The sequence below is a fragment of the Simochromis diagramma genome, unplaced genomic scaffold (assembly GCF_900408965.1).
Source record: "Simochromis diagramma unplaced genomic scaffold, fSimDia1.1 OVJJ01000516.1, whole genome shotgun sequence".
Lineage (NCBI taxonomy): Eukaryota > Metazoa > Chordata > Actinopteri > Cichliformes > Cichlidae > Simochromis > Simochromis diagramma.
Genome location: NW_024386938.1, coordinates 1917949 through 1942357, shown reverse-complemented (window position 1 = coordinate 1942357; position 24409 = coordinate 1917949). Strand labels below are relative to the sequence as shown.

General features: G+C 44.7%; 1 protein-coding gene and 1 long non-coding RNA gene across 2 annotated transcripts in view; one reads left to right on the top strand and one right to left on the bottom strand.

Annotated features, from left to right (window-relative positions):
* Positions 1-11708, top strand: part of cpt1a2b (carnitine palmitoyltransferase 1A2b) — a 62487-nt gene extending 50779 nt beyond the window's left edge. The window contains exons 15-19 of the mRNA XM_040037212.1: positions 869-997; positions 1518-1673; positions 5524-5637; positions 5747-5839; positions 9098-11708. Of these exons, the coding sequence (XP_039893146.1) occupies positions 869-997; positions 1518-1673; positions 5524-5637; positions 5747-5839; positions 9098-9226 (621 nt within the window). The 3' untranslated portion in view covers positions 9227-11708. The remainder of the gene's footprint in view (positions 1-868; positions 998-1517; positions 1674-5523; positions 5638-5746; positions 5840-9097) is intronic.
* On the bottom strand, positions 54-14453 carry LOC120736879. Its single transcript, XR_005696628.1, has 2 exons — positions 13786-14453; positions 54-1322 (listed from the first exon to the last, which is right to left on the bottom strand). It is a non-coding gene; the product is annotated as an uncharacterized LOC120736879 (long non-coding RNA).
* Positions 14454-24409: the final 9956 nt, after the last annotated feature.

The following is a 24409-nucleotide window of genomic DNA, read 5'->3' as shown; positions in this document are numbered from 1 at the left end:
ACAGTCATACTGGATTAGAGTCAAGTTAAATAAAGAAGTGGCGAGCACACACAGACATTTTGTTCCTTTAAATATTATTGCAAGACAACTGATGTATTCATTCAGTCCTGGTAGCAGTACTGGAGTAAAACATTAAACAAAAACATCAACCAAAAAGAAATAAGGACGGTGGGCATCCTGCACACCGTTTGGATTTAGAAACTCCACAAATACAGTTGTTTATCAGTAATATACTATTATTTAATTTACAGTTATTATGTACAATACTCAAAGAACGCAACAACATCTCAGCTTCTACAAATAACATACTGAGCAGACAGCTCCCTACAAAACATATTTTAAAATATCTTGCCTTCTGAAATCAGATTATTCTTTTCGACACACCCTGTATATGAATTGTTTTGTTAATCTCTGGCTTTCCAAGCCAAGAAAACACAACTGCAGGCCTGTATTCAGTCTGTGCAACTTTTCAATCTTCCTGTGTTCCCATGAGACATCCATCCTTATGTCATTAAGGATGGATATTTGTGTTGATGGTGTTAGTGAATCTGCTTATCAGGTGGAGATTTTTTTCATTCCTTAAGTCCTGTGTAACTCCTTAATAACCATTTTCTTTATAATAGTAGACTTTCATCAAAATTGACTTTCCTGATCCCTGGAGTAGTTATCTCCCAGCCTTCAAAGGAAGCTTTGCCCCCTTTTTTCCCTCTTCAATTGAAACACAATATTCTTTTTGTATTATCAAAGTGGAAAAATCCTCCATTCAGAACAGATCTGTAGCACACACACATATCAGCTAGCATGTCCAGTTTGGCTTTTAGTGCTTCAAACCACTTCTCCCCACCTGCTTTCACTTTTCTGCTTCCAGGATCGCGGTGGCTTTTGTCTGACTTACGAGGCATCGATGACCCGTCTGTTCAGGGAGGGCCGGACAGAGACTGTGCGCTCCTGCTCCAACGAGAGCTGTGCTTTCATCAAAGCTCTGGAGAGTGGAGAGGTACCGAAGTACTAAAATACTTGTTATTCATTTTTTTTAAGCTTAAAGTTGAAAAAATAAAAATGAATGCAGAGTGCCAGTGTTCAAGGTGCCTGTCCAAACTTAGCTGAGTGAACCAGTGAGAACTACATTGGAATATTGCTCAAGTTCCTCAGCCGTAGGCCTAAGGTCAACAAGTTGGGTAATGGCAGAAAGGATACCGTTCATAGCACCTCTCTGCATGCAGCAGTGAACATGAAAGTTAATGTGCCCTGCAGTGTATGTAGAACACACACTGCAGGGCACTACACTGTATTCACAACCCCACACACACACACACACACACCTTTTAACACTTGGAGTGGGTCTACAGAAATCCAGCTGGTAAGCTGTGTGGATCAAACTGTTGGTCATTATGTGTTAAATCGTCCAGCAGGAGCAACATGTGTACACATCCACCCACATAGCACAGCAGTAAGTTCATAAGTGCTACTAAGTACGGACAGGACTGGTCGTGACAGAAGTTTGTTTGCTTTAACAGACAGAGGAGGAATGCAGACGCCTTTTCCAACTGGCTTCTGAGAGGCACCAGAACCTTTATCGGATGGCTATGACTGGAGCAGGAATCGACAGACATCTCTTCTGCCTTTACGTAGTCTCCAAATACTTGGGAGTGGAGTCGCCTTTCCTCAAAGAAGTAAGCCTTGGCTCGTTTCCAGAGGATGGCTACATTTAGATGTACTGATATTCATAGACTGTTTGGTTTAAAAGTCCAAACAGATTAAACGGGCCCAACGCGAATGAGTTTCAGCTCTTTGAAAAGTCGTGACTGTCTTCATATGTAAACAGATTGCATTGATTTAAATGGACGTGCACTTCTTTAGCAGCATTCTTGTTGGACAAAACAAACTTGCAACAAGACACAAACACCAAAGACTCTGATGTCAGGTGGACAGAAGACAGTGAAAGCCAGTGAACGCTCCCATATATGCCCAAGTGTGGATGTAGCTTTCAGATCAGAACACTATCCTGATGACGTTATGTCCTCAGGCTCTAGTTTCCAGTTATACTGCACACAGCATGCTTTGAGTAAAGAGAAAAAGGATTTCCGGTGACCCTACAGTCTTATTGATGGATTGGAGAGCTCATATCATAAATGTAGAAATTTAACACTGTCTCAGTTTTATTAATACAACCCATAAAACAATTAAGAGCGCAACAACAAAATGGAGTGTGTCATTGATCAGCTGCTTTAAAGATGCATATCTAACATATTATGAATACATGACTATTGGCTCCCTTTGTGCAATCCATATTGATCCAATAAAGAGTCGATGTATATAATCAGTCAAGAATGCAAAGCTGTCCTTCCATCCAGGCTGCAGCCTATTCCAGCTACCACAGGGTGAGGGGCAGGGTACACCCTGGACATTTTGCAGGGCTAACACATAGCGACAGACAACCATTCACCTCGGTTCTTTTATTCCTCGGGCATCACCGGACTCAGTAGTCATTTTCACAAAAACTTTATTCATCTTTATTCATCTTCATTCACGGACAATTTCTTCACATCACTTTCACTTGCGAAAAAACTTCTTAGACGTAAAACCACCATACTCGGCACAAGAAATTGTCCGTGGTAACATTTCTGCCCTTGTCTAGGAATGGTTCCATTAGCCTCATCACTACATCTTCAGACAGTCTCTCCCCACTGGGACGATTGGGGTCCTTGCCAAGATATGGGAAGACATTGCAAATGTACTTGGATTTTAGGTCACAAGCCACCCAAAACTTGATCCCAAACTTGTCAGGTCAAGGTAACTTTATTTATACCCAAAGGCAAGGTAAATTTGCTTTACCTTGCCTTTGGGTCATACAAAAATGACAGCATTTGGCATCCCTTTAAAAACACACATACCTAGTAAATATATAAAGCTCACTGTGGCACATATATAGTAGTTTTGATATTTCGAATCAAAAACAGTTCTTATTTAATTCAGTGACAGCAACGGGGACAAAGCTATTTTTATAACGCTTTGTCCTACATCTCGGAAATAGAAACCTCCGTCCTGAGGGAAGAAGCTGAAATTCACCCCTTAGAGGATGGGAACCATTTTTAAGGATTGATAAAGCCATCCTCTGTACCTGCTTAGAGTACAGGGAGGCTAAACAAGACTGTGGCTCACCTATCAGACGACTGGACCATCTCACTATCTGATTTAGAGAGTTTTTCTCTGTGACAGAGGTCTGACCGAACCATGCCACCAAACAAAAGGATAAAACAGACTCAATAAAAGAACGATAAAACAAAGTTAAAATTTTTTGGTCAATGTGGAAATGAACAAGTTTCCTAAGGCAATAAAGGTGCTGGTGACCCTATATAACAAACTGATTTGCAATTTTGATCAAAGTTCAGTTTTTCATTTATTATGGTCCCAAGATATTTATAGGATTGTACTTGCTCTATTTTCTGACCTTTAATTAAAGTGTTTTGTTGTTTCCTAAAATCAACAACCATGTCTTTTGTTTTAGATATGTTCAGCTGGAGATAAGACTCCTCACACCACTGAACAAAGTCATCAATGACTGGACCGTGGTTAATTTCACCCTCTTTCAGTAAGCTGACAATAACAGAGTCATCTGCATATTTAATAATGACCCTGTTTTCATGTCTGCCCTGACACATATTTGTATAGAGAGTGAATAATAAGGGCGATAGGACACACCCTTGAGGAGAACCTGTGGAGGAGAACACTGGGTCAGACAGAACCCCATTTATTCTCACTCTTTGTGACCTGTCAGTTAAAAAATCTAAAATCCAGCCCAGCAGGTTTTTCCTGATTTCAAACTGTTCTAAAAGTCTTTTAATTAAAATATGCGGCTGTATTGTATTAAAAGCCGAAGAAAAATCAATGAAAAGAAGTCTTGCAAAAGTCCCTTTACTCTCTACATGTTTAAGAATTAGATTTAGTAAAGTCAAAAGTGCGTCCTCCACTCCTCTGTTGGGCCTGTATGCAAACTGCATTGGATCCAGCTGACGTTCAGTCTCTTTCATAATCACATTTCTGATGATTTTTTCAAAGACTTTCATTACAACTGAAGTGAGGGCAACAGGCCTGAAGTCGTTTAGAATTTTTGGACGACTAGATTTAGGGACAGGAACCACGACTGCTTCTTTCCAAAGAGAGGGCACATGTTGTGTTTGCAAGGATTTGTTAAAAATAACCTGAAATATAGGACTGAGTTCATCAGCACAAGATTTAATTAGGCGGCCACTAATATTATCAGGACCCTGGCTCTTGTTCACATTGACTGTATGAAAGGCCTTTTTAACATCGCTGAGTTCAATAATAAAGTGCTGAGTATCTCTCAGTTTCTGTTTCAGTTCCCAAATATCCTCGCTAAAATCAGAAGAACTAAAACGAGCATAAAACATGTTTAAGGCATTTGCAAAATCTCTGTCTGGATTAAAACCATCTAAAATGACCTGACTACTGCTCTGGGGATTTTGAAACCCTGCTATGGTTTTCATACAAGTCCAGGCAGACCCAAAATTTTTTGCAGCAAATTTGCTTTCAAGAAGGTTTTTGTAGCTCTGTTTTGCTTTCAAGATCTCGATTTTCATTTCCTTGGTGACTGTCTGAAAATCGGTAACAGCCCCCTCTTTAAAGGCCTGTCTCTTTTTCCTTAAACAGGATTTGACGCTTTTAGTGACCCATGGCTTATTGTTAGCGTAGACTTTAACGCGCTTACGGGGTATAATCATGTCTTTACAAAATACTGCATAAGAGCTAGTAACATCCACCAAAGCGTCGATAAGCATTCTTCACCGATCCGTAACAAAGGTCCAACATTTTATCCCGTCTGGTAGGACAGGATACATATTGATACAGATTGCCCAAAGTTGATTCTCTAATCTAATCTGCTCAGTGTGTTCAGCTGGTGCTAATTGTCCACACCTAGTCAGGTGTGGATAAAAGCATACCTGAGGCAAGCTTCCCAGAGAGCTCACTAGTCTTTGCCTCGGTGGTACGTGAGTGTGGATGTGTGTGTGTGTCTATGTCTGTGACTTCCTGGGGGTCATAAAAGTAATCTCCTCACCCACCAAATTCCTTTAAAGCACATACAAAACAGAGTTAACAAACTGCAAACACTGAGACTCCCACCCAGGTATCCCCTGGGGAATTTCCACTCAACATTAACTTGCCTTTGTCTCACTTTCAGTTCAAACTGGGGGGGGGGGGCTCCTAGAAATCTACTCCTAAATTCCTGACACACTCAGGCCTTTATTACATCGAGGGCAGCGTCTCTACAATAATTCTACCTTCCAACACATTTCTAAACTCTCAAATAGGCTACGCATATCTTCAGCACTCACACAGAAAGGCCCCGGCCTGATGGTGGAATTGAACTCAGGACCTTCGTGCTAACCACAGCGACACTCAAAAGATCATAATTAGGTTTTGTGTAATTTGGTGTCTTCTAGCTGGTCACATCTGCTTCTGCATGTTCACCCCATGTTTTTCTCACTCAATCCCTCATTAAAGGTTCTGTCTGAGCCTTGGCGTCTCTCCACCAGTCAGACTCCAGTTCAGCAGATGAATCTGTTCGACCTGAAGAACCACCCAGATTTCATCTCGCTTGGTGGGGGCTTTGGACCTGTGAGTGGGCACATTTACATCTTTTAAGACAAGGAGACTAGATAATGTATTTGTGGTGGGTGGTATGTGAGGCGTAACACGAAACCTCGTGTCTTCACTGTCGTGTCAGGTCGCTGACGATGGTTATGGAGTTTCATACATCATCGTGGGTGAAGATATGGTCAACTTCCACGTGTCTTCCAAATACTCCTGCAGTCAGACTGTAAGTAACGTCTCCGTGTCTTGGAGTTCAGAGACATCACACACTGTTGTAGGAAATCACATTTACACCAGACAATATTCTCAAGCCTTTTAAACTTGGCACAGTCTTGGAAAGAGAAGATCGCAAAGCCCAGAATTGTAGTACTGGTATTCCAGTGTCCAATACCAGTAGAATTCTTGATAACAACATATTTAAACTTTAAGTTTAAGTCGTTTTAAAACATTGACATGGTGGCTGCTCATTTATTTAAAATGTTGACAACATGCTTTGATAACAAGACACAGGCTGAAATGTTAAGATGGTTGCCATGGTATCCTGTTGGTGTTATAGTGCTTTTATGGTAGCATAGCATTAGCATTTGGTGTTAGCCGTTGCAGAAATTTTTGTTGACTTCTCAATGGCAGTGTCAGCTTTCTCAAACCCAATGGAGATGTGCATTTCAGGACAACATACTCTGAACTGAAACATGCTTAACTTGAATTTTTTGAACAGATCTGGGTGTTGGCCTGTTAGGTACTTCACTAAATTGGAAGTATTTCCTCCCTTGGATCGAACCACCAACCTTCCAGTCAGTAGATGACCTGCTCTCCCTCCTGAGCTGTAGCCCCACCCCATGTAACACATTTGTAAACAAGATGTTTTACTGTGTGAACTCAGCATACAGACCCAAAAAGCCAGGATGTTTATCTTGGCTCTGTCAATCCTAAAGTGTTGGTTTTATGCTGACTAGTTTTTAGGAGTTTTCCTTGGCTCAGATGGACCTTTGAATAAGTCCCTACAGTACAAGTTAGAAGTTGGTTCTCACAAAGTCAGCGGTGCCCGACCTTTTTTGCACCACAGACCGGTTTAATGTCAGACAATATTTTCATGGCCTGGCCTTTAAGGTGTCGCAGATACAACAAAATAAAATTATATGACCAAGACCAAAACTGTGGTATTTTGTAAATATGATAATAAATGCAAATTCACTGTGTGATTGAGTAACTTTATTAGCACCGTCCTCCTGAAATGCGCCAACAACAGTGAGAGTAACGTCCTCCTGTCTGCCCTTTGATGCTCGTCTGGTCACCATGGTAACGCATAATTATTTCGTTCAAAATAAAAACTACAATAAATTTCACACCCGAGCCTCAACTGTAGCGGCCCGGTGCCAAACAACTCACGGGCCGGTCCGTGGCCCGGGGGTTGGGGACCGCTGCTCTAAATGGTGCCAAAACCGAATCCAACTTTTAAAAACATGGCCTCCTTCAGACTTCCAATCCTTTAAATAGTTGAAATGTCATGCTTGAAGCCAGCTTGACACTTGTGCACCTCTCATCCTTGTATTTACACAGTAAACAAACACTTTGAGTAAGGTTAACATCACACATCAGCATGACCACAAACGGTGGAGGATTTTTCAATGTTTGGGATGGGTTTGTGGTTTTAAATGACACAGTTGCCACTGAATTTTCACAGAATCATTTCATAAGACAGGCTATGATGTCATGTATACAGGGTATGGCCATTGTTCCACGAAAGGGAAGAATGTACGCTTTCGCTCATTTTCACTTCCTTTTTAATCATCAGCTCTTCATAGTCAACACACATTCATCTAAAATCTTTTTTTTTTTTTTTTTTTTTTTAAATTTCAGAATAAATGCCAAAAACAGCCATTTGATTTTTACCTGGTAATCCTCGTAATTCTGAGCCTCAATACCAAATCTTTCCGCACTTAATGTGACTGTGGGTTGATTCCAAGTGTGCAGCAAGCTTTGATGGCGTCGTCAGCAACAAAAAAAAGTCTAGAAGATGAAAGGCTTTTTCAGAGGAAAACCGCATCGGATTTCCAGTGAAGTTATGCGTCTGATGATGAGAAAAGGGGAACAGTCTGCAAACTGAGGACATCAATTTAGCTCCATATACACTAAGTTGCTGTTTGGTTTTTTTGTTTTGTTTTGTTTTGGGTTTTTTTTGGTAATTTATCATCAGTGTAGACAACTTAGTTCCTTTGCACAGCACAGGCACAACTCGTATCAGACCTAAATGTTAGTTCTGGCTCAAAATGGGTTACCTGAAATTAAGAAACCTTCAAATTTTGGGGGTTTTGGGAGCAGAAAAAATGTATCTTAGGCTTGTATCTAAGCTTAAATGAAACCCAACTCACAAAAGAATAAAACCCTGGGAAGTTTCCTTTGAAAAGTCAAAAAAATATCAACAATATTTCTGTTTTGCTGGTAATAAAAAAAAAAAAAAAAAAAATGCATCAACATTTTTCGAATGGGGCAAAAACACGACGATGAACCGAGCCTCACAGTGGTAACTTATTGCGGGAGTTTTCACAATAAGCGCACAGTCTTGATAAAACAGAATAAAATAGTATTAAATATTAAATGTTTGGATCCCTAAAATACTCAGTTTACATGACGCAAACGTGACGGTAGGGGCAGTTGAGGATACAGTGAGAAACCTTGATTTCCCTGGGCTTATCGGGAAATCAGTCTTTTTGATTAAAGGACATAATGTCTGGACTGAGTCTTCTCAGACAGAAAGACAAGACAACCTGAAAACACAACCTCTGACAGGAAAAAGCAATGACAACATTTGTCCCTGTTTTTTCTGAGAATGTTGAGATTCGTCTGATTCACTTTATGCAAGAAAATTTGAGCATTTTCTGACAGTACTTGGGTTTTGGAACGAGAACTCGGTCCTGTTTTAAAGCAGTCTGTTATGCCCTCCAGTTCATGGAGTTGAGACTAATGTGCACTGTTTAAGGCCTATTCAGGTCATCACGTGGCCTTCACATGACATACTTTTTGTTACTCAGTCCGGTCCCTGGCCAAAATGTTCCTCAGATGAGCCTCTGGTTTTGCAGAACGCACTCATTGTGCAGTCAGACTGGAATTCGGGACATTCGGATGCCTCACACGTTGTGTCCTTTTCCCCGAGCTTTTAATGTGTGTTTTGGTGGCAAGACTGTATAAATGGGTTTAATGATTTTTAAGAAGGGGCCACATGAATGCTGGGACCCAAGGACCCTTGAAATGAAATTGAAATTAATGTATGAGATCAGTGTCTATAAATATTTTGTTCTTTTTATTTTGAAACTTGCTAAATATCCCTTCTTCATTCTAAAGAGGGGTTGACTTCTCACTTCTGTCCATGTTCTCTTTCTTCCTTCTCTGTGGTTTTATTTATGTACCCAGTAACACGTTTGTCTGCTTTCTACACTTCCCTTTCACTTCTCAATACTTACTTTTTCGTTTTTTTCCTTCCCAGGACTCTCACAGGTTTGGAGTTCAGATAAGTAAGGCTATGCAGGACATCATGGCTCTTCTCTCAGCTGATCCCAAAACCTCCTTGTCATCCAAAGGCACAGGCCAGCCACAGTCCAAGAAGCTCCAGTAAAAACAAAAGCGAACGAAAGTCGGAGCCAAACAACAGAGCACTTGTTTCAGAGATACAGATCTTTTGTCTTCTGCGGTCTTTAGACAAAACAAACATTTACAGCAGTCTTTCACAGGCCAACAGATTAACATAACTACTGTTGTTGTTCTTTTTTTAAAACCTCCTACTCAGTGACAAAAGATAAGCCACGACGCTCCCGTACCTCATCCATTCGGAAGCCTCTTGTGCATCAGCACTAAACACACAAACCTTCTTGTATTCTGAACTTTAATAATTCAACTTTTTAAAGTTTTCTGTCAGAATATGAAAATCTGTGATCAGCAAAATATGTATTTATGTTGGAAAAAATGGGGGCAGATGTCATCGCTCGAGGAGGAAATGTTTGGAGGCAGAGAAAGTGAGACGAATGTCCCTGATAATCGGCGGAAAGCATTAAGACGCCCTTAATCTCACTAAAAGTGAAGAGCGCACTGACACCAGTCATTACAACATTATGTTGGAGGTTACTGTGCATGTTGGGCTTTGTTAAAGTCAGTGGACACAGCAAAGGTTGGTTTATCAGCTGGGAGTGATGGTTTCCAGTGAAAGTCTAGTCTCTGTAAACCTGGTCACTCGCTCTCCAGATAAAAGCAGTACATAAGCCTGAATCAGTAATTAACAATTTAGTTTAATTTTTAAAACCGGAGAGAGAACCGACTGTTCAGCCACAAAGCACATCGCTTTATATGTGGGCGAGTTTTAGGGAAGCTTTGGGCATCAAAGCCGCATTTTAAAATGATTGTCACGTTTTATTTTTTTTTAAAATGCTGTTTTTAGTTTGTTTGCTAGCGTGTGGGCTTTTTCTTCACTTATCTTGCTGGTGCTTAGCCACGCTCTGCTAAGGCTTGTTGATACTTACAAAACACTGCTCATAGTAGTGCAAGTAAGAGTCCTGCATTCAAAGATCTGCTCAAGTTCAAGTATTATCAGTAAATGTGCTTTTGGATAAAGGTGATAAAAGTGTAAAGAAAGGGGGGGAAAAAGCCAACTACAACTCAGACCTCCAGACAACAAGCTTCAAAAGTCTCTTATCATTTCAAGCTTGAGATTTGGCTCTCCTCACAGGCCATCCAGTCCAAGAAGCTCGGGTAAAACAGCAAAGAAAAGTTAGACAAATATTCCTTTTAACTGTCCAGACACTGTCCAAAACACAGCTTAAGAAGACACTAACTGGCATTAAGTAAACAACGTGAGACAAGTTATTTACCAGAGGCTTTGAACTTTTGGATCAAATGCGATGTAACTAGAACAAACGTTAAATGAGAAGTCTTTGGCCCAGCTGGAAGATTTCGCATCTGTTCTTCTTTCTTTATCGGGGAAGTGCTGAGAGCACCAGAAACAGAATGCAAAGCAAGACAGAGTGATGAGAAAATGCTGTGAAATGACCGAATGGGCGTCTCTGATGGCTCACAACATCAAGTTAGAGCTTTCAGGCTGTGTTCTGTCTGGGATCCAGGGATGTTATTAAAAGTGCAGCATTTTAAGAAGGGAACAGAACAATGATGTTCTTTTGTGTCGTGTGCTTAGCGTAGCGATTAAATAGGTGAATCTCGTTTTTGATAAATTTGTGGCTATACTTCTGTATTTTAGTAACAGTTGTTACAGGGGTTATGGGAAGAGCAAGATGGCAGCATGTGATCTACAGATGTTGACAGCTGGGAATACAGCTGTGTTTCTGTGTCTCGCTGCATTCATGTCACTATACAAAGTTATATTTGTTGTCTGTTTGTGCCAGACATGATTTGTTCCTGCCAGCTGCCCACTTGTTATTTTACAATTTTCCACGGGACATAAAGTGGTTCGTTCCCACAGAGCCTCTTCTCTGTATTCAGGTTTAAGAAACATGTTCACAAAGTGAAACTCTTTCAGTGCATTTTTCTCCAATTAGTACACTTCCTGCAGCAAACCTTGTAACGTGCCTTTTTGTTATTATTAACTGTTTCTTTCTTGGTTTTAAATGCTTTGAGGTGTTTGATGTAAAAACAAGTTTGATGCTTGTTTGTTTTTGTTTTGTTTCCCTCATCTTGACGTGTGTGTGTAACCTGGTAACACTTTTGTAACTGCTCGAGTTGTTTCATGATTTTCTTTGGTTGCTGGGTTTTGGGTTTTTTTCCCCTTAGTACATCGTTTTCTTTCTAAAATGCATATAAATCTGCATTATATGCATTTGTGGACTCTGATCACCTTCCACAGATGGATCTGATGCGTTGTGTAAAATAAAATATTTACTGTCCGCACCAGCGTGTCTGTAGCTGATGTCGTATTGTTATCATAATTATGTGTTGAATTTATCAAATTGCTTAGTCCCAGCTCTGCTTTGGACAAGAAGCCCAGAAGTGCTCCAGTTTTCCGACTGGGTCAGATTCTATAATTAGAGCCGAGTCTTTATGTGTCTGTGTCTCAAAGTCACATGCCAGCTGAATAAAGATTTAAATATTTGCTACAGATGATCTGAAGTTAAGAACGGAAGCGAATTCACTGTTGTGAAAGAAGTATTTGCCTTCTTTGTGATTCTTATTTGCATTGCATCATTGCATGTTTGTCACACGAATACTTCAGATTGTCAAAATTTTAATATTCAAGGATGATTCAAGAAAATGCAAAGTACAGATTTTAAAATGATTAATTGGTTTGTAAAAGTAGACAAATTTTATCCAAACATACCTGGCCATACATGGGCAAAATGCTTACCCTTCTAGATAAAGAAATGCTTTTTGGTTTTTTTTAAATCACGAATTAACTGATTAAATGCACTTATTTATTTAATTAACTGATTTAACTGAAAGCTCAGTTCAGTTTTGCCAGGTATGTTGCATCAAGAAATCACTGCCAAAGTGAAGTAGGCTAAAAAAAAAAAAGCAACACATCTAAAGAAAAGGATGAGAAACAATCAGTCATCCAAGGGCTACAAAGCCATTTCTGACGCTTTGGTAAGTACGGTGATGGCGATGATGGTGAGGCCAGAGCCTCAGAGTTACGTCAGCAGGGTTCAGAATTCGGGTTCTAACGCAATACGTGACTTTTCAAATGGTTCCAGTGTTGTGGAAAAAGTGATTGCGGGAATTTAAGCTGTTATAAATGACTTCACCCTAAAGCAAGCCTATTCAAATGGCGGCCCAGAAGCAACCTGCGAGTGGCCCTGCCTGTGGTCCTGGCAGAAACACAGAGAAAACGCAAAAAATGAATTCATTAATTAATTTAAAAAAAATTAAAAATTCCTACAGCGTAGTGTAGACTGTGAATGCAACACTCCTAGTAGCCTAGCAATATTTAACCCACAATGCACCGTGATGTAAACATATTAAACAATCATAGTAATATATGATGCGACAACAGCATGTCTTTCTCACTCCAAAAGCGCAAAATTGACAATGAACCCTGCCTGGACTGACAAATACTTATTCATTTTACCGAGTTTAATAATCTTACAACCGGAGTTGTACCACGGTGAGGGTCCTGTACAGCCCAAGAGAGAGCTGCAGCATCTTCCCTTCGTGTTTGCTTCTTGGCGAAGAAGAAAAGGCCTTTCACAGATTCTGAAACAATGAAATACTGCATGCTGGCCGTGGTGGATGCGGTGAAAAGTAAGTGTGACATCTGCTATTAAAAACGTACCCCTGTAGGACAGTTCAAATATTCGTAGAGTTGAAGTTCTGGCATCAGACGAGTTTGAAATGCTGTTAGATGACCTGAAGAAAACTGATGTAATGTCTATAGCAGGAGATCACAGACAGAACTGATAATGCACAGTTGTGCGTATATGTCCGTTTTTTGGATGGGAAATTGCTCGGTTTACTACTGGAGTGCAAAATTAAAACCAATGGAAGATGGACAAGAAAAGTTCAAAGCCATCAGGTGCTCCGTTTAGAAAAAAGAGAAGAGAAAAGAAAAGGAGGAGAAACGAGCAAAAGGAGTGTTCGCCCAGGGCGCCAAACAGGCTGGGACCGCCACTGAGGACGCTGGACCGCAAGTGATCAGCCGCTCAAGGTCAGCCCGGAACCGCGAGGCAGACCGCCAGGGAGCGCAGCACACCGACCTGCCAAGTAGGATCCCGCTGGTAGCATAAGCCTACAACATGTGGGCAATGCCAGACAGAGGGTCGGTGCTACAAGCTGGAGAACTCTCACTCACCACAGTGAGGTCCGACTGCGTGTAAGCCGGCGAAGTGGGCAACACGCCAGCGAAGCACAGCCTACACTAACAGGTCAAGCTAGGGATGAGACCTGCCCATCCACAGAGCCGAAGCTGCCCCGTGCTGTCGACAGACAGGGAGAGGGGATGGCAGCCTAGCCTGCTGAAGTGGAGGTGTACAAAAGGCCCCGTAGTTATGGGTTTATTCTGTTCAGTTGTTAGTTCACCTGTAGTTTTTAGAGTGGCCAGTAGAGGTCACCCCACCACTTTGTATGAGAGACTATGTCCAGGGAGAGACGTGGGCAAAGCACCTGAGCTTTTCTGCTCCAGATTACTGGCAGAGAATTGGTTATTCCGTGAGAAGTGTGCGTTAATGAGCAACAGGCCACACACACACACACCCATGCCCACGCACCTAAACCTGTATGCAATACCTGCTCCTCTGACAATCCCTGTTACCTTCAACTGTGTGAAGTCAATACAAGAGTCTGCACTATCCTCGGTGTCTTCATTGTCTCCCTTCTGAACATTCATCCGGGCCTTGAGCAGTGTTCTGGCCGACACTCCGGGGAGTGGTAGCTGCAAACCTGAACTAGCACCTTACAGTCCTTCCAGTACAAGCTATCTACCCAACATTAATGGTCCTTCGAGCCGGAGGTAAGCTGCTTCTACCCTAACAAGATGGATGATATTCAGAACTACTCAGCTCTTGGTGCGCGCCCACGGCGTACTGTACGGCGTCCCCTCCGCTATGAAGCTTATGAGACTGACTTCCCCGGGCTTGGTGCAGGTTACCAGGAGGAAAGTGAGACAGGAGGCGACACCCGTTCTTCCCACCATCCTCCGTCTGACCCCTCTGATGACCGCTCACACGGTCATGTCACACCACTGAGAGCAGAGTTAGAAGATATACAATGTGAAAGGTTCCTGTTCCAGCAGTCGCATGACCAGATGAAAGCTGGGCTGGCTAATGTCCAGGCCCTTCATGCTAGTTTGCTGCAGTTGTTGGACCATGTAGAGACTCTGCAGCTCAGTCCACCGCCCAGAGCCTCTGCTGTTCATCTCCCGCCACCCCCCCGCTGAAGAGGAAGAGGACTGGCCTCCACCACCTCCTCCTGTTGTGTTCAAGGAGGAGTCTGTTTCCAGCCAGGGTCCAGTTGCGGACCGCATCGATACGATGATGAAAGAGCTCCAGGATCTGAAGAGGGAGTCTATGGCTGCACAGGAGAGTCAGATCACCCCCCCACATGAATCTAGGCCAGGGTTCACTTCTCCTCAGCCAAGGATCACCTACCCTCCAGCGCCACCTCCGAGAGCACACCCCCCTCCATTGCAAGCACTGCCAACTCCACCCCCGTCCTCATCTACTCCTTTCTTGACCTACAGGGGGCCTCGTCCAAGCATTCCCAAGCTCTCACGCCGTGATCCTGGGGAATTTGCTCGTCTAAAGATGGCGCTAGAGAACTTATTGCCCCCGGAGAGTTCAGAGCTCTTCAGGTACCAAGTCTTGTTAGATCACCTACACCTGGAGGAAGCAAAGTTGATAGCGGACGCTTACCTCCATTCTGCCACGCCCTTCAGTGACACCATGAACGCTCTTAACGACAGGCTTGGGCAGCCCCACCAGCTTGCCCTGAGAAGAATTGCTGTTGTCATGGACTCACCTGACATCCGCCGGGGGGATGCAGCCGCATTCGAGCGATTCTCTCTCCACATCCAGTCGCTCGTGGGCATGCTGAAGACTTTAGGCCCTGATGGGGAGGTCGAACTACAGTGTGGCTCCCATGTGGCTCGACTCCTTAGTAAGCTTCCTTCAGAGCAAAGAGCTGACTTCCGTCGGTGCATGTACAACCATTCTGGTCAGGCTTACACCCTGGACGACCTGGCTACCTGGTTAAAGTATGAATCCTGGTGTCAGGACTATGACGGCCTGCCCACTCCAGCGATCACCAGAGAGAAGCCTGATGTCAGACCAAGCAGACGCTCTGTTGCGGTTCTTCACAGTGGAGAGAGCTCACCCAGGTCACTAGGTACCACTCCAAACAAAGCTAGGCAGCAACCCTACTGCGCCTTTTGCGATAACCGTGCCCATCACCTGAGTCAGTGTCAGGAGGTCATCAAGCTGAGTCGCGAACAGCTCACAGACTGGATAAAGACTAACAAGAGGTGCTGGGGTTGCGCACGCTCCCATCAGGCAGCACAGTGTACGCTCAAGAAACCCTGCAGCCTTTGTCAGGGTCGTCATCTGCAGGTCCTTCACAACGTGAATTCGAAGTTCTTAAAGCCACATGGCTTAGTGTCTGCTCCCCCACGAGAAGGTGAGAATCCTACGGGCGTCCTGTACCTCGATCGTCCTACAGAGAGCGGTCAAGTCCTGTTAAAGGTTGTCCCAGTCATCCTTCACCATAATGGCAAGACTTTGAGCACGCACGCAGTTTTGAATGATGGGTCAGAGAGGACTATGCTGCTACCCACCGCTGCCCAGAAGCTTGACCTTCAAGGCATTCCAGAGACACTTCCATTGCGCACTATCAGGCAAGATGTGCAAACGCTGCATGGATCATGTGTCTCATTTGAGATCTCCCCTGGTGGCAAACCTAGGCTGAAGTACAAAGTCCGCAACGCCTTCACCGCCACCCGTATCGACCTAGCCGAGCACAGCTACCCGGTGGAGTCCTTGCAGCGGAAGTATAGACACCTCCGAGGCCTGCCTCTCCAGTCCTTCAAGAAGGTCAAACCTCTCCTTCTGATTGGCAGTGACCACCCACAGCTCATCACTCCAACTGAAGCTGTCCGTCTTGGTCCACCGGGCGGTCCCGCCGCTATGCGCACCAGGTTAGGGTGGACACTACAGGGTCCCTCCAGCCTTATAGGTTCCTCTTCGTTGCCACAACAGTGCCTCTTCACGACCGCCATTCCTCCCCAGGTGAGTGAGCTACTCAAACATGTAGAGAAGCTATGGCAGGTAGATGTTGTCCCGGTGCCAGAAGGCAAGGTGGTTACCCGTTCACGAGAAGATAACTATGCAGTTAGCCTGCTAGAGCAGAAGACAGTTCGCGTAGACGTCGAGGGCATCCAACGTTATGCCACCCCCCTCCTTCGCCGCGAGAACATGCCACACCTTAAAGCTAGCCCTAGCGCTGTTGTTCCCAGTTTGAGAAGTGTGGAGAGAAGGCTCCAGAAAGATCCAGAACGAGCTAAGATCTACCGGGCGGAGATAGAGAAGTCGGTCCAGGCCGGTTCGGTGGTTAAGGTGCCCCCCTCTGAGGTTGCTCAAGCAGATGAGTCATGGTACATCCCTCACCACCTTGTTAGCCACAATGGCAAAGATCGCCTTGTGTTTAACTGTTCGTTCCAGTTCCAAGGCCAAGCCCTCAACGAACATCTTCTACCTGGGCCCACCCTGAGCGCATCGCTCCTTGGTGTCCTCCTTCGCTTTCGAGAGCATGCCGTAGCCATCAGTGGTGACATTAAAGGTATGTTCCACCAGATTCGCCTTCTTCCCGAAGATCGTTCCCTCCTGCGGTTTGTGTGGCGGGATCTACACCCCGAGGAACCGGTGGCCGTTTATGAATGGCAGGTCCTCCCCTTCGGTACAACCTGCAGCCCATGCTGTGCAACCTTCGCTCTGCAGCGCCACGCCAGGGACCACACGGAAGGAGATGATTCGCTGCGTCACTCTGTGGGACAGTGCTTCTATGTTGATAACCTTCTCCAGAGTGTGCCGACCTCTGAAGAAGCCCGGGACCTAGTGGACAGGTTAAGAGCCCTCCTGTCTTCTGCTGGATTTGTCCTTCGCCAGTGGGCCAGTAATGAACCCAGCACCATTGGCCACCTACCTGAAGACCTCAGATCCACAAGTGCAGAACTTTGGCTCACTCAAGACAAATCAGACACCTCTGAGCCAACTCTAGGCCTTAGCTGGCACTTCCCCACGGACACCTTGGGTTACAGACACCGCAAAATCAGTTATGGCGCCCCCACCATGCGGAATATTTATAAGGTTCTCGCAAGCCAATACGACCCACTTGGCTTTATCCTACCGTACACCACCCGAGCCAAGATGCTGGTGAGGCGCCTTTGGGATCAACAGAGGGGATGGGATGACCCGCAGCTTCCGCCAGAACTACTCCAGCAGTGGAAAACCTGGGAAGAGGAATTGCTGTTCCTTGCACAAGTCCTGCTTCCTCGCCCGTATCTCCCAAAGCACATCATGGAGGCAGTTAGTGAGAGAGAGATTCACATATTCTGTGATGCGTCAGAGCAGGCTTATGGTGCGGTGGCCTACATGAGAACAGTGACAGGTGATGGCAGCTCACATCTAGCCTTCCTGATGGCTCGCTCCCGTGTTGCCCCTAAACGCATTCTCTCCATGCCCAGACTTGAGCTGTGTGGTGCCCTCTCCGGAGCTCATCTTTCCCGTCTCCTTAAAAATGAGCTCACTCTGGAAATAAAGAGAATAGTGCTGTGGTCTGACTCCACAACTGTACTCACCTGGTTGAGGTCCCAGTCATGCCACTTCAAGGTCTTCGTCGGCACCCGCGTGGCTGAGATCCAGGAATTAACTCACTCGCACACCTGGCGCTATGTGGACTCAGCCCAGAACCCCGCAGATGACATAACCCGGGGGAAGTCCCTTCTCGAGCTGACCAGACCCAATAGATGGAGTCAAGGGCCTCCTTTCCTGCTCCTAGGTCCAGAACAGTGGCCTCCAGAGCCAAGTGGCACCCTGGCTGAGCCTCCAGGCCCATCTGAGCTCCGTAAAGAGACCTTTTGTGGATTTTCTACCACCTTCGACCCCGCCACTTCGAACTTCAGCAAATATGACACCTGGACACAGCTGCTGGAAGCGGCTATTACGCAGTTGCATGGGGCGGCCAAAGGCAGTGGAACTTCATCGGCTTATGACTATGTTCGAGCAGAGATGAACGTCCTGAGAGAAGCTCAACAGGAGAGCTTCCCTGAGGAGTATCGACTTCTTAAGCAGGGGAAATCCATCAGTCGCAGCAGTCGTCTCCTCGCACTATCCCCTGAGTTCGACCACAAGAATGAGGTCATCCGTGTAGGTGGACGTCTTCGCCGCTCTGAAGATCTCGCCTTTACCAGCTCCCATCCTTTAGTTTTGGATCCAACACATCCAGTCACCCGCCTGTTCATCCAGGACGTCGACAGTCGCCTGCGCCATCCAGGGCCAGAGAGGGTCTTCGCGGAGATTCGGCGCACTCATTGGATCCTGAGAGGCCGGGAAGCAGTTAGGCGTTTTCAAAGGACCTGTCTTGAGTGCCGCAGATGGAGAGCCCGACCGACTGTTCCCAAGATGGCGGACCTGCCAGTTGCGCGCCTCCGCCTTTACAAACCTGCCTTTTATTCGACAGGCGTGGACTGTTTTGGACCCTTTGAGGTCAAAATCGGGCGCCGTGTGGAGAAGAGGTGGGGAATCATCTTTAAGTGCCTAACTATCAGAGTGGTCCACCTTGATGTCCTAACCTCCATCGATACAGATGCCTTCCTAATGGCACTTCGACGTTTCATTGCCAGGAGAGGAACTCCAGCTGAGCTGTACTCAGACCAAGGGACCAACTTCCGTGGGGGAGAAAGGGAACTCCAAGCAGCTTTTGCAGCCATGACCTCTGACCTGCAGAAGCTCCTGGCTCCCCATAAGATCGTCTTCCACTTCAATCCACCAGCGGCTCCTCATTTTGGGGGAGTGTGGGAGCGGGAGATTAGGTCTGTCAAGACGGCACTCTACACTACAGTAGGATCCCAACCCCTTCAAGAAGAGGTCCTCCACACGGTCCTTGTGGAGGTGGAGGGCATCTTGAACTCCAAACCACTAGGTTATGTCCCGTCTGACATCAGTGATCCTGATCCAGTGACCCCCAACTGCTTTCTGATGGGGCGGCCTGACGGAGCACTTCCTCAAGTGGCTTATCCCAGAGAAGAGCTCCTGAGTCGCCGGAGGTGGAAGCACTCCCAGGTGCTGGCTGACCACTTCTGGTCTCGATTCGTCCGGCTGTACCTTCCAAGCCTGCAGCTTCGGCAGAAATGGCGGTCATCCCCCGCAGATGTCACAGAAGGTTCGGTGGTGATGATCGTAGATCCTCAGCTGCCTCGTGCTTCCTGGCTCGTGGGCTGCATCTCCAAAGTCCACCCCAGTCCCGACGGGCACATCAGGTCTGCTGACATCAAGGTGAAGGACCGGACCTTCACCCGACCTGTGGCGAGGCTGGTGGTACTGCCTGCCCCTCCCAGACGAAGACAAAGGACAATCACCGTGACTTTGTTTGTAAAATTGCCTTTTGTTGTGAGCAAATGTACTTCATACATTTGGGGGTGGCTGTACAAAAGGCCCCGTAGTTATGGGTTTATTCTGTTCAGTTGTTAGTTCACCTGTAGTTTTTAGAGTGGCCAGTAGAGGTCACCCCACCGCTTTGTATGAGAGACTATGTCCAGGGAGAGACGTGGGCAAAGCACCTGAGCTTTTCTGCTCCAGATTACTGGCAGAGAATTGGTTATTCCGTGAGAAGTGTGCGTTAATGAGCAACAGGCCACACACACACACCCATGCCCACGCACCTAAACCTGTATGCAATACCTGCTCCTCTGACAATCCCTGTTACCTTCAACTGTGTGAAGTCAATACAAGAGTCTGCACTATCCTCGGTGTCTTCATTGTCTCCCTTCTGAACATTCATCCGGGCCTTGAGCAGTGTTCTGGCCGACACTCCGGGGAGTGGTAGCTGCAAACCTGAACTAGCACCTTACAGTCCTTCCAGTACAAGCTATCTACCCAACAGGAGGGTTGAGCAAGGTGACGACCCGAAGGTCCAACCCCAGCACCGTCACTACGTGCTGTCCGCAGACAGGTGAGCCTCAAGAGTGAACTCCAACGAGACACTCGAGGTCAGTCATAAAGTCCCAACTCACTGAGCGGGCCTTTGCTGGCCGTGTAAGCCCGTAACACCAAAGGCAATGCACCAGACAGGGAGTCGGTGTTGCAGGCTGGAGAGCTCTCACTCACTGGCTGAAGTGTCAGACACTAGAGATAGACCGATTCAATATTACGTATCTGTCCGATACTGACCTAAATTACTGGCTCGGATATCGGAGAGACATAAAAAATGTAATCCGATCCATTAAATATAAAAAAAAAACATCTCACAAAACTTGTGACACGGCGTAACTCGGCTCATAACCGTAGCATGTCGGAGCAGTGTGCGTCACGTGATAGAGCGGCTGTGTGTATTTGTAGCCTCACTACCAATCCGGCATTTCATCTCCAAGGAAGATGAAGGAGAGAGAAGTAAAGGAAGTGTGTAAGTTCATCTCTGAATGTTTGTAAAGCATTCCAACGTTAAGCTTAACAACCGATATATGGAGCGACTGCCTCTCTCTCCCTCTGCTGCTACTTCAATCATGAAACTGATCAATGATCAGCTGATCTGCTTTTCTGTCGCGAGTCTCTCTTGTTTGTTTATCGCCCACTTTGCACCACAAAGAGGAAACCAGGGGATAAACAACAGCAGCATGTTTAAACTTGATAAGCTGTTGTTAGAATTTATTTATTATTACTTTCTACACCAGGATCTTTTTCTACGCAGCTGACGCCTGGTAACTGTGCAGGGGCGGATCTAGCAAAGTTTAGCCAGGGGGGCCGATAGGGCATTAACAGGGAAAGGGGGCACAAAGACATACTTTTCTTTCTAATTCTCATGTCTAGCTTTTAATAAATAATTATCTGAATCTTACAACCAAAGTTTTCATCTGATGTAAACTTTATAGAATCCATTATTATATATAGCAAATATTAAGTCTAATATACCCTAGTAAGCTATAGTACTTTTTCCTTTGGGGTGTTACCATCTGTGCAGTCTGCAATTCTGTTGAAGAAAGATGTTGAATCTATTTAAATAGTGTAAAAAAAAGAAGAAGAAGAAGAAGATCGATTTCTCTGCATTTATTTTACACGTGCATTAAATTAAAGTCGATTATGTTTATTAAGCATTATGAGGTGGAGGGTGGGGCCAACCGAGACCCAACCGATTCTTATTCTTCACCGTCAGATTACCAAAGCAGGCAGCGATACAAAAGGACATCACAGATTCGATAAAACTTCTATAAAACAAAGACAACATCTCAGATGAGACATTATTGGTCAGAAAGTCTGTCACCAGCCGATCAGACTAGTGTCAAGCTTAAAAGGATTGTAAAGCCTGTCAGCAAGTAAGAAGGGTTGAATTGTATTGAATGCCGATGAAAAGTCAGCAAATAATAATCTTACATGGGTGTTTGGGGCCTCAAGATGCTTATACAAGAGATGCAGGAGCTCAGCTCTTCCCAGGAGGGTGGCACGGATGCCCCTCCGGTGGTCCTCCTTGGGTTCTCGCACTATGGGGCCTCTGGATGTCTGGAGCCTGGATCTCCTCCATGCCTGCTTCATGCCCTGGGGGACGGGGCTATGGCTCTCTACATCCTCTAGCAGACCATTACATGGGGAAACCTTTTGAATACAAGCGCGCTGATCCACACAGGTGTGCACACTGTTCATAGACATAAACTACACCTCTATTGGTGCTATTTCCAAGCACATTGTGCGCTGTCGGTCCTGCGTGCTGCACAACAACATTCAGTATTTAGTATTTACTGCTGTTTACGCTAGATTAACGTGATGGTGTTGTGTTTAGTATGTTGCTCTGTTTTTTTTTTTTTTTTGCTTGTTTTCTCTTCTTTTTCTCTCAACAGGTGATCCAGGAGTTTTTTGTCTCTTCTTTCTCTTTTTAAGTGCCCTTTCTCACTGTCCCTCTTCCCTTCTGTTTTTCTTTTCCTTCATCTTTCTGTCTCCCTTTCCTATCCCTCAGTCAAGTCTGTCCCGTCTGTAACAACTGAAAATAAAATAAAATAAATAATAACAACAAAGGTCGATCAAATGGACTAATACGGCAAGGCCATGATGATCCATTTGGTAAAGTAAATCCATTGGGTTGTTGGTCTTCAGACAACAATTCTGACGGCTAAAGAACCAAATGGGACAAGCAAAAAAAAAAAAAAAAAAAGGAGAAAAAAAAAAAAGAGATGCAGGAGTGTGACAACAGCATCCTCCACACCTCTTCCTGCTCTATAGGCGAACTGGAAGGGGTCAAGATGGTGTTCAACATGCATTAAAATCTTCTTCTTAATAACTCATCATTCATTCCATAGAATCAAATAACAATATAATAAAATAGCAAATATAAAAGTATAAACACACATAAATAACGTTTTGCTAAAAAGGATGGAAGGATATTGCATTAATTATTTGTTAAGAGATATATTCTAAAACACTTCTTCAGTAGAGAATCAGAGAAGAGAAACACACAGATTTTCTTGCTAGCAAGGGCAGCCTCCAGAACTCACACTCCAAGAGTGAGGCTCAGAGACTAGGCACTGAGGACTGCCCTGGTCTTTATTTATATGCTTCAGTGAGCGTTTGTTCCATACATTGAAATGTGGAGGTGTACGTGTGTGTGTGTGTGTGCGTGGGGGGGGGGGGTGGGGGGGGGGTCAGAGTGTGTCCCCATAAACGACCTCCCTAAACCAAAAGTTCATCTAAACCAAAAGGCACTTAGACTAAGACAGATATAGCTATGTTAACCCTACTGTAAAACAATAAGATTCAATTCAATTCAATTTTATTTATATAGCGCCAATTCACAACATAAGTCGCCTCAAGACGCTTCATAGATACAGAGAAAAACCCAACAATCATATGACCCCCTATGAGCAAGCACTTTGGCAACAGTGGGAAGGAAAAACTCCCTTTTAACAGGAAGAAACCTCCGGCAGAAACAGGCTCAGGGAGGGGCGGGGCCATCTGCTGCGACCGGTTGGGGTGAGAGAAGGAAGACAGGATAAAGACATGGTGTGGAAGAGAGACAGAGGTTAATAACAGATATGATTCAATGCAGAGAGGTCTGTTAATACATAGTGAGTGAGAAAGGTGACTGGAAAAGAAAAACTCAATGCATCATGGGAATCCCCCGGCAGCCTACATCTATTGCAGCATAACTAAGGGAGGATTTAGGGTCACCTGATCCAGCCCTAACTATATGCTTTAGCAAAAAGGAAAGTTTGAAGCCTAATCTTAAAAGTAGAGATAGTGTCTGTCTCCTGAATCCAAACTGGAAGCTGGTTCCACAGAAGAGGGGCCTGAAAACTGAAGGCTCTGCCTCCCATTCTACTTTTAAATACTCTAGGAACAACAAGTAGGCCTGCAGAGCGAGAGCGAAGTGCTCTAATAGGGTGATATGGTACTACAAGGTCATTAAGATAAGATGGGGCCTGATTATTTACGACCTTGTATGTGAGGAGCAGGATTTTGAATTCTGGATTTAACAGGAAGCCAATGAAGGGAAGCCAAAACAGGAGAAATATGCTCTCTCTTTCTAGTCCCTGTCAGGACTCTTGCTGCAGCATTTTGGATTAGCTGAAGGCTTTTCAGGGAGTTTTTTGGACATCCTGATAATAATCAATTACAGTCGTCCAGCCTGGAAGTAATAAATGCATGAACTAGTTTTTCAGCGTCACTCTGAGACAGGATATTTCTAACTTTAGAGATGTTGCACAAATGGAAGAAAGCAGTCTTACATATTTGTTTAATATGTGCATTGAAGGACATGTCCTGGTCAAAAATGACTCCAAGGTTCCTCACAGTGTTACTGGAGGCCAAGGTAATGCCACCCAAAGTAAGAATCTGGTTAGATACCATATTTCTAAGCTTTTCAGGGCCAAGTACAATAACCTCAGTTTTATCTGAATTAAGAAGCAGAAAGTTAGCGGCCATCCAGGTCTTTATGTCTTTAAGACATTCCTGCAGTTTAACTAATTGGTGTGTGTTATCTGGCTTCATGGACAGATAGAGCTGGGTGTCATCTGCATAGCAGTGTAAATGTATGCTATGTCTTCTAATGATACTGCCTAAGGGAAGCATGTATAATGTAAACAGAATTGGTCCTAGCACTGAACCCTGTGGAACTC